The sequence below is a fragment of the Colius striatus genome, chromosome Z, assembly GCF_028858725.1.
Source record: "Colius striatus isolate bColStr4 chromosome Z, bColStr4.1.hap1, whole genome shotgun sequence".
In the NCBI taxonomy this organism is placed as follows: domain Eukaryota; kingdom Metazoa; phylum Chordata; class Aves; order Coliiformes; family Coliidae; genus Colius; species Colius striatus.
Genome location: NC_084790.1, coordinates 60,658,876 through 60,674,025, shown reverse-complemented (window position 1 = coordinate 60,674,025; position 15,150 = coordinate 60,658,876). Strand labels below are relative to the sequence as shown.

The 15,150-nt window shown below is 40.9% G+C and overlaps 1 protein-coding gene across 1 annotated transcript in view; it reads right to left on the bottom strand.

Moving 5' to 3' along the window:
* Positions 1–3,590: 3,590 nt before the first annotated feature.
* Positions 3,591–15,150, bottom strand: part of FOCAD (focadhesin) — a 117,471-nt gene continuing 105,911 nt past the window's right edge. Inside the window, exons 37-44 of the mRNA XM_062018520.1 lie at positions 14,616–14,731; positions 11,825–12,085; positions 10,713–10,802; positions 9,240–9,417; positions 7,665–7,762; positions 6,582–6,833; positions 5,333–5,408; positions 3,591–4,037 (exon numbers count right to left, since the gene is read on the bottom strand). Coding sequence (XP_061874504.1) covers positions 3,964–4,037; positions 5,333–5,408; positions 6,582–6,833; positions 7,665–7,762; positions 9,240–9,417; positions 10,713–10,802; positions 11,825–12,085; positions 14,616–14,731 — 1,145 coding nt within the window. The 3' untranslated portion in view covers positions 3,591–3,963. The remainder of the gene's footprint in view (positions 4,038–5,332; positions 5,409–6,581; positions 6,834–7,664; positions 7,763–9,239; positions 9,418–10,712; positions 10,803–11,824; positions 12,086–14,615; positions 14,732–15,150) is intronic.

The following is a 15,150-nucleotide window of genomic DNA, read 5'->3' as shown; positions in this document are numbered from 1 at the left end:
GGTCATTGTAACTTCAGCTTCAACCCCCTACCAGCATTTCTGGAAAAGCTCAGGACTGGGCAGGCAAAAGTGTGCTTAAACCGTTGCCTGAGTCCTTACACCTCTGGGAACCTAAATCAGCCTTGAAATCCCAGCACAATTTTATCTTAATTTAGATCATCTGATATTGGAATGAAAACAAGTGTCGTTCACTTGTATAAACACAGGCAAAATAATGTACTATATAGACAAGAGTGAAGAAATATCACTAAGGAAGGGATATAAAACTGAAAGAGGTTAAACAATATCTTTAGAAACAGAAGGCTGTCTGACTACAACATCTGTCTGACATTTAAAAGAAACATTAGTTTTAGTACAGGTTATGTATGGTGAGGCTGAATTAAAATATGCATTTGAAACATATGTGTAAAAAAAAAATACATGTAAATGCTAAGGATAGAGAAAAAAATGTACTCCTTCTGTTTGCCCACAGAACAGCTATGCTGGAGTCATAAGAACCTGTCCTACCAGTGTCTTCAGCATCAACTTCCCTTTTCTGCCTTCTCATATCTCTAAAATGCAGCAGGAAATAACTTACCTCAGTCATTGAAAGTCATTGTCTCCATAGCAACATACTATTTTGAAAGAGATCATCTAGAAATAAAAATCATGTTCACTTGTCTAGTACTAGCACACGACAGGAGGATGTGTCTCTCCAACACAGGCTATAACTGCACGTACAGCTGCCCAGTAGGAATGGAACTAGAGAGTGAAAGGATTCACTATAAAGACCCAACAGCCAACTTGTCCACCTTTCAGAAGGTTTTACTTCAAAATAGGTCTAGTTTAGTCCTTTCAGCTGTAGACTGGAGAACAGAACAGTTCCAGTTAAGGGACCTACAATGACGGGTTCAACTGCCTGATCAACTCAAGTCTGACCAAGTTAAAGTAAGTTATTAATGACATTGCCCAAATGCCTCTTGAAACACTGACAGCCACAGGGCATTGACCACCTCTCTAGGAAGCCTGTTCCAGTGTTTGAACATCCTCGTGGTAAAGAAATACCTCCTAATGTCCAGTCTGAACCTCCCTGGTGCAGCTTTGAACTGTTCCCACACCTTGTCTGCTCAGGAAGCTGTAGAAAGCAATGAGGTTGCCTCGTGTATTCCTTTAGTTCAAACTAGACAAGCCTAGAGTACTCAGACATTCCTCACATAATGTTTCTGTCAGCCTTGCCATCAGCTTTGTTGCCCTCCTTTAGACACGTGCAGCTACCTTCACATCCTTCTTTAACTGAGGGCCCAGAGTGGCACACAGCACTGGAGGAGAGGCCACCCTAACATGTCACAAATATCTCTGCTGACCAGTTGTTTCTGCTGTGTTTGATGCTCCCCCGCGTGCGAGCTGCCCTCCCAGCTGCCCGGGCACACTGCAGACTCCTGGGGAGCTTCATGGCAGCTAACATCCCCAGACCCCTTTCTGCAGGGCTGCTCTCCAGACACTCCTCTCACATTTTACACTTGTGCCTGGCATTCCTCTGTCCCAGGTGCACGGTACACCATTTGTTCTTGTTAAATTTCACGCCATTGATGACTGCCTAGTACTCCAGTGCTCCCTGAGCAGTTTCAAGTTTACTCTCTTGAAATTCAGGGCAGTAACTCTACTCTCCTTTTTTCTTACTACATTGGAAGTTTAAAAAACTCAACTGTTTCATGATAATCACAGTAACAAAGACAGCCAACTACCATCACATCCTCCTCTTCTCTATTCACAAACAACTCCGGGAGGGCATCTTTCCTAGCTGGCTCATTGAGTACCTGCAACAAGAAATTATCTTCAATATACTTCAGGAATTTCCCAGTCTTACTTGTCCCTGCAGTCTGGTATTCCCAGTTGATGTCTGAGAACCTGGAATACAAGGCCAAAGGCTACCAATTCAGAAATTTCTCCTAATTACCTACAGAATAACTCACTGGCACTTACATCCTGGCTGGGCAGTCAGTAGTAGACATCCACTGCATCACCTCCTTTGTTTTCTGTCCCCTAATCCTCACCCAGAGGCTCTCAACCACATCATCATTAACCAAGGACTGTACAGTCAAATCTCACCCTTAGATACAGCACACCTTCACTTTGCCTGCCCTGTCTAGCCATCCCTGAACAGCCTGTAGATCTCCATCCCAGCACTCCAACTCCACTTATGGGACTCATTCCATCAAGTGTCAGTAATAACAATGACGTGATGGCTGTTAGAGCTGAACAACATTTCCAGTTCACGCTGTTTCTCATACTGTGTGTATTGGTGCACAAACATTACAGATATGCTCCTAAACCCTAAGTGCTCCATGAAGGCGTGTTAGCATTGCCACCTTCAGGCAATCATCGGCTTACTTTTTCTACTGCCTATCAGTATAGTTTAATTCAGATATTTATACACTGCTCCACCATGCAAACTAAAACACAGCACCTGGGCATTAGCCAGAGATTCTCTTGAAAAAGAGAATTCTTATGAGAAGTAAAATGCCAACACACACGCAACTCAGTTGAATAGAGGTTCAACAGTATACTAGAGATTACACTACTAAAAGATGTTACATATTTGGCTTTGTTAGGTGTTACTTGGAAGTACACACGAAAAAAGATGTCATGAACTGAGATATTGACTCTGTGACAAATACTTTCAGTGAGTCCTTCTGTACCTTTAGACTGTCTTTTCAGCACATAATTGCATACAGAGCAGAAACTTACCATTATTATACATCATTTTTCAAGGTCCCTTCCAACCGTTAAGATTCTGTGATTTTGTGATTTTAGAGGTACAAACAAGTACTATGTTAATCCTCCACACACCTAATTGCTGAAAAAATGTCTCACTGCTGTGGGAAGCTCACCGCCATCCCACAATAACCTTATTAGGTGAGAAAAGCCCATCTAGAAGTCAGAGAAGAATTTCTTCCACAGAGGAAATATTACCCATCCTGAAACTAAGAGAATTCCTTAATGGGGTGTGACTTCTAGAGGTAGGGTGACAACATTTCATGCAAGTTTGTCAAAATCAACTATGCTCTCACTAGCACCACTTTGGAAGACATTAGATTGGGCACCGTAGTGCCCAAACAATTACACCCAGTTATTTTTTGTCTGCTCTAGTGAGAAGAACTATTAAATACAAACCCATTTTTAAGGTCTGTCAGTAAGACTGCAAAGTGGAAAAGTTCTCTGTTCCTTCAGAAAGAGGAGAGTATTACATAAGAAAAATGGCAGGGACTAATCCATTGAAGATGGCAAAGGTAGAAAAGAATTGCTGTATTTTTCCTAGAAGCAGGGGAAAAACTCTCCTTAGTGCGAAGAAGGGTAAAGGAGATCAGAACAGTTACAAGTGGAAAGAAAATGGCAACCATCCTGGAGCTAGGAATGTCGCAACCATCAACATCATTGACTCATTTCAATGATCCTAATAAAGCTGTTGCAAAAGTGGATAGCACATCGCCCCTTTCATAAACCCTGAACACACTGTATACCACCAATATGTTGTCAACTACTGCACAAGAGCAGTGGGGTTAACAGGTAAAAAATAATGTTCATTCAGAGGTCTGTTATGCTGAAACATACTTTAGTAAGTTGGCAACAACCAAACAAATTTTACAAGAGTTTTTTTGTTTTTCTCCATCCATTTCTACAAAGCTTCCATGAGCTAAAGGAATAACAGACTCCAACTTCTGAGGCTCCCAATTCTCACTGAAACCACTCAACTGAGACAAATGAACGTGTATTTTTCACTTCAGCACAGCTCAAACCATGTTAGGTAGCTGGTAAAAAAACAATACCCCATCAGTGAAAAATAAAATATTACTTTTCATCTTATCAGTTTTTGTCAAGAGGCCAAAAACATAATGAAAAACCCAACCCCTCAAAACCTTCTGTTAGGAAATCTCCTTGAAATTGGTCTTCTGAATAGTTTTCTTTATTGGATATTGCATGCAGCTACCACCCATAAGCTTTAGTCCACACTGCTTTCTTCTTGAAGTCTGACAGAGATCTCAAGGCCAGAAGTGTCACTGTGAAGATAAAGACAAATGACATTAATTTGTGCAGTCCAGACTGAAAAGGAAGTGAGAATATCCTGTCTAGTAACTTTACTAACACAAGCGCAGATTCATCACTTTGAAGAGGCACAAGATCACCCAACACCACAGAAAGTTTGAATTCAAAGATGCAAGAACTGAGAGAGAGAGGAGATGCAAGAAAGGACAGAAGCACAAAGTACAGTGTCTTAAGCCTTCTGTGCAATTCTCTGATTGGAAATGTTTCATTGATTCCTCAATTCAATCTGAAAGGATCATGCATTTAGGGAGAATCCAGGAACCAAACTAGTCAAATTGTAGCCATCAGAAAGGGATTTTCATGTTCTAGTACTTAAAATCAAAAACACTATGGAAAGCTCATGGGAAACAATGACTCATCTCAATCAGGGCATACTGAGAATATGGCACGTATATCAGAATCCTCTGATGTACAGAGGTGATTCCCCAATAACCCTTAGCATTTTCTCTGGTGAGGATCAGCAGATACAACAGGGGAATTTTGTAATTATCACAGAATGAGTAAAGACTGCAGACTCTTAAAACTAGGCTACTTATCCTAGTAATGCAAAGAGTTTATAACCAGATTTCAAGAAGCCATGTTCAGGTCCAAATCAGGTGATTCAAAGAAGGTGTCTTGTGTTAATGGAAAGAAGTACAAGCACATTTGTATCACTTGAGAGTATTAAGTCCTCTTAAAGTGCCTTGCATAGATTGTATCCACAGTCCTACATCTCTAGGTGAGCAACGGGGTGCATGCTAGGGCCACAGGTCACTATTGTAATTCAAAGTATTACGTACTTCCCATGTCTATTTTCATACATCTTTTCAGCAGCTTTAATTCCTCAATCTTTTCTTGTCATACCACTCTATTAGGCTGTCATTACCCATCTCTCATCCCTTCCTCACAGTTTAGTCTTCAGTTACATCTGATTGCTATGTGACTTTTATTCCAGCACTGGAGCGTTTCCAAACAGTGTTTTTCAAAATAGTATTGGTCAAAAAAACCTGATAGATAAACACTTAAATATGGCTGTAGGACCCAATGTACCTTTAGGCCCTTTGAATCTTCAGTGTTACATCATAAGCGTCAGTAGGTGAGGCAGCAAGTGTAACAACGTGCTACAGACAGGAATGTTAACCTACCTGTGAAGGTTTCCTTAAAGACAAAATATAGCTCTCCTACATGTCCTCATAGTAAAGATTCATCTCGCTCCTCTAAACTGGGTTTTTAGCTGTATAGATAGTTACGGAAAAATAAGAACCCCTACCTTTCAGCAGGTCCATGGAAGATTTTGATAATGCTTCCTTAGGGCTTTCCTTCATATTGATCAGCCAGTCAATAAACTGAAGATAGGAATACAAAGAAATACCCAAATTAAAAGACTCTCTCTATTAGAACACCATTAATTGTTTTTAGTTTGACAGGCAACATCTGACTGCTGCAAAACTCATAGTTACCTAATCAGAGGCAGTGGCCAATCAAGCTTCTGTTCAAACTATCCAAATGCCCTAGAGCATACCTCACTGTCAGTGCAGTTTCTCCCACAGCTGGATCTGAAACTCCCTTTAGTCTTTCTCATTACCTCAGCAACAATTATTTGTAATGAAGAAGGCACAGTAAATAGTTCCCCTCCATCTTGCCAGTTCATGCCTTTAACCTATTAATACAATCCATTTTTATCAGTCTCTTGTACAAACTTTTTCCTGCAAATCTTTCAGAACTCTTACTGCCTTTGTCTCTTTTTTGATCTCTTTCATTTTTCATTGTTTCTCTGGCAGTGCAGGATGCCTGGAGGACAAAGCGGTTTTTCAAAGTTATCAGGGTGACTTTCAGGCCACCATCTCAAATTCTTCCCTAAAGCCTAATTAGATAGATATTTGCATATGAACAGCCCAATCCTGAATTGCTCCCACGTTCTGAATTCCCATTCTCTTCAGTGGTAACTGAGCACAGGACTGTACAGGAGCCAGTCCTTAACAGATTCTGGTTTGCACAAAAGTTAACTATGAATCTTTAGGTTTGTATCAATATTTCCTCTTATCTCAACCACAAGCAATCCACAGTAGGCTTGCCAAATTAGGCACACTTTTCCACACTTATTTTCAACTTATACTGGAAAAGAAACGACACACACTACAAACAGCACAGGAGATCTTTAATTGCTCTGAATTGGCACTGTCCTGTAGTGATGTTCAGCTACAGAGGGTATGCCTTCCAGTGTTTAAAAGACTGACTCGGTACCAGCAGCTGCCAACTCTCTTCTATCAGCTGTACTCTTGTAAGAGTTTGACTCCCAACACTGGAATATTTTTTTGTTCTTTGAAACTCTCACATTTTACTTGAGAAACTACATACAACATTTTGAGACAAGTCATATCTGATTGGAAATAAAAACAAGATAACAAGTCAGATGCAAAAGATACAGAGGAAACAGCTGCTCCACCGAAGACTTGAGCTGACTACTAAAAATGAGGTGCTTTCTGACACTTGGAAAACACCACTACATGCAATTTTACCTTCTGTGTTTGTTCTTTCCAAGGATCTTTAGCCAGCAAAAGGGAAATGCTGCTTGGAAGGAGAGTGAGAACCTCTTGCACAGGAAGCTTGTCAGTGGGGTGCTTTCCAATATGCTCATCAGGTGATTCTGGTAAAACTGTTTGGTGCTTCCACAGTGACCAGTTAGCACTGAGGCCAAGCAGTAATGGTGCACAGTGGTCAGCCCAGGCCACCACTGAAGCTGCAAACAGCCACAGGAGGAAATCTATGCACTACACAGGAAAAAGGCAAAATGTACTTCATCAGTGAATACTGCAGAAAGTGGGAAAAATCCCAATTATTAAAAAAAAATCCCCAAACCAAAAATCCAGGTGGTGTCTTGCTCTTCAAAAGTCACCTGAAAATCAGCTAACTTTCAAAATAAAAGAACTAAAAAGTTCTTAATATTGTCTTATACTTTGAAGCAGTATTAGCCTTTTTCTAAACACCAAATCTAACTAAAATGCCTACAGATAGAAAAGCAAAGCTACTCTCTTGGAAAAGGATCCTTTAGATTAAGACTGATCTGCAACTCATTTGAAATGGGGAAATAACCTCTTTACAGCACATTTTTGTAGTACAAAGGGTTAGGAAATACTGCAACGTAACAAATGCCTTACTGATCTAAGCAGCAGCTTGTATTACATCTTAAATCCAAAGATTTAAACTGCTGAACAGATGTAACAATGAACAATATTAGTTCCTTAAAACTGTTAAGACCTCTTAGAAAGAGCAGCTGCACAGTTTTGTTCTGCTTATATGCTTCTATCTGTAAATTAAAATTTTTGCTTTAATTGTTTTAAATACAGTAAATTTGAGGCAACTATTTCCTTTAGTTGCCTTTAGTTTCTATTATAATTTGAATGACAGAGTTATTTTAAAGGAAGAGTTTTAAACACACACACATCCACAAAAATTGAGAACAGTTTTCCTATGGAGGCAAGATTACAATCTTCTAAATCATAGAAGCATGGGGAATAGTACTTAGTGCTGAGAAAGAAAGTGAAAATACATAAAATCCTCTTTTGTTCCTGAAAGTTGCAAATTCTTTTCAGAGCGTGTACCTCTTTAAGATCGACATTTTGTAAGGGTGTTGACTTGTGTGCTAAATTTCTGATGTAGCCCATCAGGTCTAGCAGCCAGTTCATTCTTTTCAGCACCCCTAGAAGAAGAAGAAGAACACTGACTCACATAAGACACCAGACTGTACAATTTCTCGATAAAAAGCAAGCATAAGAACCATCTTAGCAACTGTGGAAGAATAATGATCACCAATACCTACTGCTATCACATTTGATTCATGGTTGCCACTGACAGGAGGCATATGGGCAGTTAAAAAGTACAAAAAACTTTGTTTATAATGCAGGGAATGCACTCAACACACAGAAAAAAAGAATGCTGAGTGAGAACTGTTTCATAATGGTATATATTTCATAATGGCACATAATGGCAGCCTGCCAGTCACACTAACCCAGTCTGCAAATATGACCACTATAGAATCGTAAAGCCTCTCTCAAGTTTTTGCCCCCATACTTCACCTCAGTCTAGTACTGATGTCACTGTATGTTGGGCAAGAATGTGGGGCGTGGTGCAAAAATCATCCTACAGAGCAGAGAGGATCATTTAAAACACAGTTGAGGCATTCAAATAAAATCAGCCCTCAACCCCAAGGATGGAACATATCTTATTGATTTGGATTTTGCTGTCCAAAATCTATTCTACCCCCTACAAACTAATAACCATCTTCCCCTTTGAGAACACATCCCTTAATACACTACTCTTTCTTTAAACTCTTTACATCTTCCTTCTTTCATATTGCCTCTTCTTTCTACTCAAAGAAACCTCCCTTCACTCAAATCAAAACTCACTACTGTTTCAATTTCTTCAGCCACAGCTGGCTGCTAAGGTATCTAGCAATACAATGCTTTGAAGTTGTTCTGTGAACACAAGCAGACAAAGATCCTTCTGCAACGAAAATGAGATCTCACTCTTGGCTCCCTCTGCTGTTGTTTCCTACTCCTCCGTCTTCCTGTGTGATTCTGCTACTTCTCTTGTATCAGCTCTAGTGCTTTATCAGGCCCTCAGCTGAGCCTGCCCAACTCATTCATCCATCAGATAACGATCTGGTATGGTTATAAAGTGGCAGAAGGGCAATTTGCTTCCTGTGTTAACTCAGTGCAAGGAGTTAAACCAAGGATTCTCCTTGGTTCAAGCAGTGTCATAGGAATACACTGCTACCTGCTATGTCACACACTAGTAAGTCAGACATTAGATCTGAAAGTTAGCAGAGTAGCACTATTATCGTGTACATCTCTAACACTATCTTTCACCAAAAGTCTAAAAAGACTAGAAGACACAGATCTAGCCCAAACTCTGGTCTGCAAACCACCTGCCTGAAATAAATACACCTGACTTGTAGCTGATCCACAAGGACATAAAGAATTGGAGAAAAACATAAACCCAATGTTTCATACAAGTATTTGAAGAGCAGAAAAATTCTGAAGATTGAGCAGTTTCTAAAATGGAGAAATTTGGAAATACTTGGGTTAAACCACCTTAAAAATATTTTTGAAGAATCACTATAGCTTATTTGACATGTGTTGATTTAGTTGTTTGTTCTTCTCTAAGCCTGACATTACCTGTGTTTTCATGGCTCACAATACGAGCTTGATATAAACTATGCAAGAGCATCCATAAAGCATTTTCCTTCCGGTGATACTCTGCCACAGTATCAATCACAGCACCCAAGTTCATCAGAGGTAGTCTCCCTTGAGAAATTAAATACACTTTCGTGAATGTTGTCTTCTCTATATTGTTCTGCAAATACAATTAAAAACCGTGTTAAATTAGAATGTATCTCCTGTGGTAACACTAGATGCTGTGTTCCCCTCAAAAAAAAAAAAAAATTGATTATCTAGCAGGCTCATCTTTTTTTCAAGACAAGTTATGAAGCAGAAGACCATATTTATAATTTTAATTTTACATGATTCCAAATAAGTCTAAAGTGTAACTTGGTACACTTTGACTGTTTTCATACTGCTGTAGATTTTACATTCCCCTTTAAACAGAAATGAGCTATTGTAGTGGTTTTGTGTAGCCAGGTTTTGGTGGGGGGGGGTTACAGATGTGGCCTCTGTCAAAGCTGCAGAAGTTTCCCCTGTATCTGACAGGGCCAGTGCCAGTCGGCTCTGAGATGGACCCACTGCTGACCCAGGCCTGGCCAGTTAGCCGAGGTAACACCTCTGTGATTAACATATTAGAGAAGGGGAAAAAGTTACTGTGCAGATGCTAAACGGGAGCAGCAGGAGGGAGTGAGAATGTGAGAACAACATCTTCCCATACACCAAGGTCAGTGAAGGACAGGGAGGAAGTACCCAGGCATTGGAAAAGAGATTCCCCTTTGACCTGTGGTGCAGCCTCTGGTGAGGCAAGGCCCTGACACTGCAGCCATGGTGGACACGAGGGAGCAGAGATCAACCTGCAGCCTGAGGAGTATCCCATGCCAGAGCAGGTGGATGCCTGAAAGAGGCTGTGACTCTGTGGGAAGCCTGTGCTGGAGCAAGTTCCTGGCAGGACCTGTGAACCCAGGGAGAGAGAAGCCCACACTGGACCACTTCTGCTGTCAGGATTTGTGACCCCATGGGGGACCCATGTTCGAGCAGTTTGTTCCTGATGGACTGTGTCCCCGTGGATAAGATCCACATTGGAACAGTTTGTGAAAAGCTGTAGCCCATGAGAAGGACCCACATTGCAGAAGTTTGTGGAGTACTATCTTCCATGGCAAGGACCCCACACTGTAGCAGTGGGAAGTGTGAGGAGGCTTCCTCCTGAGAAGAAGCAAAAGCAAGGTCCATCTGTGATGAACTGACCATAACCTCCATTATTCCCCATCCCCCTGTGCCACTGTGAGGGGAGGAGGTAGAAACCTGGAAAGAAGGGAGGAGTGGGAGGAAGTGTTTTAAGATTCAGTATTTGTTTCTCATTTATAGACTCTAATCTGCACAATAAATGTTCCTTATGAGCTAAAACTCTCTGGTGACAAAAAAAATGGTAAAACATGCCTGTTTCACATGATTTGGTGACAAAAGAGCAGGAGTAAAAAATATAATTACCTTAGAGATCTGCAAAATGCGATCAATATCTGAATCGGCCATTTCTGAGATACATTTCGCCATGTCAATGTACATCTCCAGCTCATCTCTCTGGAAACAGAAAAGTAAATGTAAGTTTAGGTGCATACTTCCAGGTTTCTTTATCATTAAAATTTTTGAGTCCAGGAATGTTGTTAATGATCATGATTAATTTTTATTCTAGTCTCTAGCCTTGTTCTATGTATTCTGTCTTAGAATTCTCTATTTGCACCAGAATACTGGTAGTATCTGAGAACTTTGGAAGAGTTTGTTCTGGTTCTACGGGGAAAGTGTTCTTCCCTGTAGGTATTTTCTGTAGCTAGATAGTTTATTTTAATCACTGTGAGAAGCTGAAACCTCTGTGGGGGAAAAAAAACCCTCCTTTTGGTTGTTCTCTGCTTCTGCTTCAATAATATTTATTTCAGTACTAATATAATATTTTTCTCTTATTGAATAATTCCTGAAGGAAATGTGCATATTACATTCATTTCAAAACTTAGACATACTGTAAACAACATCTCAAAGTAACTTAAATTGAAATGATGCAGGTATCTTCACTACTATCACTAAAAACTTCATGGAGGGCCACCAAGATGATCAGGGGACTGAAGCACCTTCCTTATGAGGAAAGGCTGCAGAAACTGGGGCTGTTTAGTCTGGAGAAGAGGAGACTGGGGGGGATCTCATTAATATTTATAAATATATAAATGGTGGATGTCAGTAGGTTTGGAGAATCCCTTTTTTCTGTTGTATCTAGTCACATGACAAGGTGTAATGAGATGAAACTGGAACACAAAAAATTCCATTTAAACATAAGAAAAAACTGTTTTACTGTTCAGGTGGGGGAGCCCTGGCACAGGCTGCCCAGGGAGGGTGTAGAGTCTCCTTCTCAGGAAGTCTGCAAAACCTGCTTGGATGTATTATTGTGTGACCTGATCTAGGTGGACCTGCTTTGGCAGGGAAGTTGGACTAGATGATCTCTAAAGGTCCCTTCCAACTTCTATCATTCTATGATTCCACGATGAGCCAGTGCAAAAATATGGGACTTACCATCAGTAAAAATATAGGGTAACAATGTCAATACATCCCCTTACCTGAATCTCATTTGGCAGAAGCTCAAATATTTTCTCCACAGCCTGGCACAGAAATCTCCAGCAGTACTGGACAGGGTTTGGAAGTTTCATTGCCTGCATGAGCCCCCGTAAAACACACTGGCAAATTTCTGGGTTTTTTTTGTAGTTCTTCACTTCAAATTGTTGTATTAGAAACACTTCTGTAAAAGACTGTAGTTTGTCTTCTGCAACATGTTTCATCCATACGGACAAGGATGTGAAAAGGTATTTCTGGGTTTTCATCTGAAAAGCAAAAACTCAAAGTCATAAATACTTATCAATTATTCTTCTGTCTTTGATGAATTGCTGAATTAAAGAGTTCAAACATGTCAATATTCTATTTTCCTTAAAAACTGAGGAACCTTCAATGAATCCTTAGTATCATGCCTCCATACTGGTGAGACAATTGTGGTTTCCCTATGCATTGCCCAAAGCACTCCTGCATAGAATCGTAGAATGGTAGGTGTTGGAAGGGACCTCTAGAGATCATCTAGTTCAACCCCCCTGCAGAAGAAGGTTCACCTAGATCAGGTCGCATAGGAATATGTCCAGGCAGGTCCTGAAGACCTCCAAGGAAAGAGACTCCACAACCTCCCTGGGCAGCCTGTGCCAGGGCTCCCTCACGCTCACAGTGAAATAGTTTTTTCTCATGTTTAAATGGAACTTTTTGTGTTCCAGCTTCATCCCATCACCCCTTGTCCTGTCACTAGATACAAAAGAAAAAAGGGATGCCCCAACTTCCTGACATCCACCATTTATATACTTCTAAATACTGAGATCCCCCTCCAGTCTCCTCCAGACTAAACAGCCCCAGGTCCCGCAGCCTTTCCTCGTATGAAAGATGTTCCAGTCCCTTGATCATCTTGGTAGCCCTGCGCTGGACTCTCTCCAGCACTTCCCTGTCCCTCTTGAGCTGAGGAGCCCAGAACTGGACACAGGACTCCAGATGAGGCCTCATCCGGGCAGAGTAGAGGGGGACCAGAACCTCCCTTGACCTGCTGGCCACATTCTTCTTGATACATCCCAGGATGCCATTGGCCTTCTGACACACCAATCAAGAATACAAGTATGGTACTCCTAGCACGATCAATATTGCAAGTTAATAAAAAAAAATGAATCATAGATTTGAATGAATCCAAAGCCTGAGCTCATTTTGTGACCTCAAATTCCCACTGCAGTGAGAACCATGCTTAGAAATAATATATTTAATCTTTTGTACCTTATCAATTCTGTATCTTAAAATAGTCACTAAATGTTTATATATCTGTGAAGACTAGTGAATTAGAAACTACAAAACAAAAATATGCCTTGAAGGACTGGAAAAGATCTCGACCGGCTTGAGAGTTGAGCAGAGAGGAACCTCATGAGGTTCAACAACGACAAGTGCAGAGTCCTGCATCTGGGAAAGAACAACCCCATGCACCACTACAGGCTGATGATTGCCTGCTGGAGAGCAGCTCTGCAGAGACAGACCTGGAAGTTCTGGTTGATAATAAATGAGCCAGCAATGTGCCCTCGTGGCCAAGAAGGCCAATGGCATCCTGGGATGCATCAAGAGTGTTGCCAGCAGGTCAGTGGAGGTTCTGCTCCCCCTCTACTCTGCCCTGGTGAGGTCTCATCTGGATTCATGTGTCCAGTTCTGGGCTCCTCAGCTCAAGAGGGACAGAGAACTTCTGTAGAGAGTCCAGTGCAGGGCCACCAAGATGATCAGGGGACTGGAGCATCTTCCTTATGATGAAATGCTGAGAGATAGGGGGCTGTTCAGCCTAGAGAAGAGAAGACTGAGGAGGGACCTCATCAACAGTTTTAAGTACTAAAAGGGTGTATGTCAAAAGGGTGGCACATTTTTTTTGTAGTGTCCAGCGACAGGATAAGGGGTAATAGGGAAGAAGCTGGAAAATAAAAAATTCCACTTAAACAGAAGGGAAAACTTGTTTACTCTAAGAGTGAGGAAGCGCCGGCACAGGCTGCCCAGTGAGGCTGTGGATTCTTCTTCTCTGGAGGTTTTCAAAACCCACCTGAGCATGTTCCTGTGTGACCTGATCTAGGTGGACCTCCTTTTACAGGAGATTGGACTAGATGATCTCTAGGACCTTCCCTCCAACCTCTACCATTCTGTCATTCTGTGATTCCATTATCACAGAAATCCACTATGGATTTTCTGAGAACTGTGATGAACCTACTGCTCAGCTTGTACAAAGTGACAGAGTTGCAGTCAAATGCACTGTGGGATTTGGGGATTTGTGCATACTGTATCATCAAGTTCATGCTGTACATCTGTAAGAAGAACTGTACTGCAATGGAAGATAAGCCCGTATTTGATTATACTATAGGTTAGTCTATTGACTATCTATATCATTAAGGCAAGAACTAACAGATTTTACTACATCACGAGATATTGCTGGAAGAAATAGGCAAGATTTTTGACAGACAAGTTGGACCTTTTTCTAAGATTATCAGCTGGTATAATAGAAGAAACATTTTCTCCCTTCATGCCATGCCTTCGTACATGTCTAGGTTACCAGAGCTGTAGCATGAAACAAGAGAGGAGAAAATAGTGTTAAGCAGTCTAAGTAAAACCACTGTAGCAGAGCTTAAATCTGTCTTCAATTTCAAGGCCCCAGAAAGCCTTTCTCTCACCAGAAATATTTGCTAAACAATATTTCTACAGAATTCTGAGCCCTTCTTTTCTGTGGAGACATTCTAAACATCATCCCTGTGGAATCTTATATGAAAAAGGTGTTAAGTCCAACAAATTTTGTGACATACGTACACTGAGACTGTAGACAAGCGGAGGTGCTACCCACATCCCCAAAAGCATCGCTGCATTTTGAGATGATTGGGCCTGTGTCACAGCCAGTTGAAGGCACAGATGTTTTACCTCATCACCTAAAACAGAGAAAACAAATACAAGTTATGAAGAAATTATAAGGAGGCTTATCATTCTATTAGAGCACTACATTACAATTCACTCTTCTAGACATGCTGCTTAAAGCTCTTAACACATACACACACACAGACATTAACAGTCTCGTTCTCCTATTTGTGCACTTTCAGCAAGAAATCTCAGGGTTTGCTCAAGTTCATTTCAATTCACTCAAGAATCAAAATGTAGAAGTGGTAAGAAAAGTGAGAATTAAAAAAAATGTTTGCCAAATAAAGAGAAGATTTGATCTACAGAGGGAGAAATGAGTCATTATTCCTTCCTGCTAAATGTAGGAATAATTATTAGTTCTCTACTCTTCAACGTATCCCTTTTTCATATAGTATGTCAGAGAACAGTGGGTAGTCACTGCTACTGCTGTGGG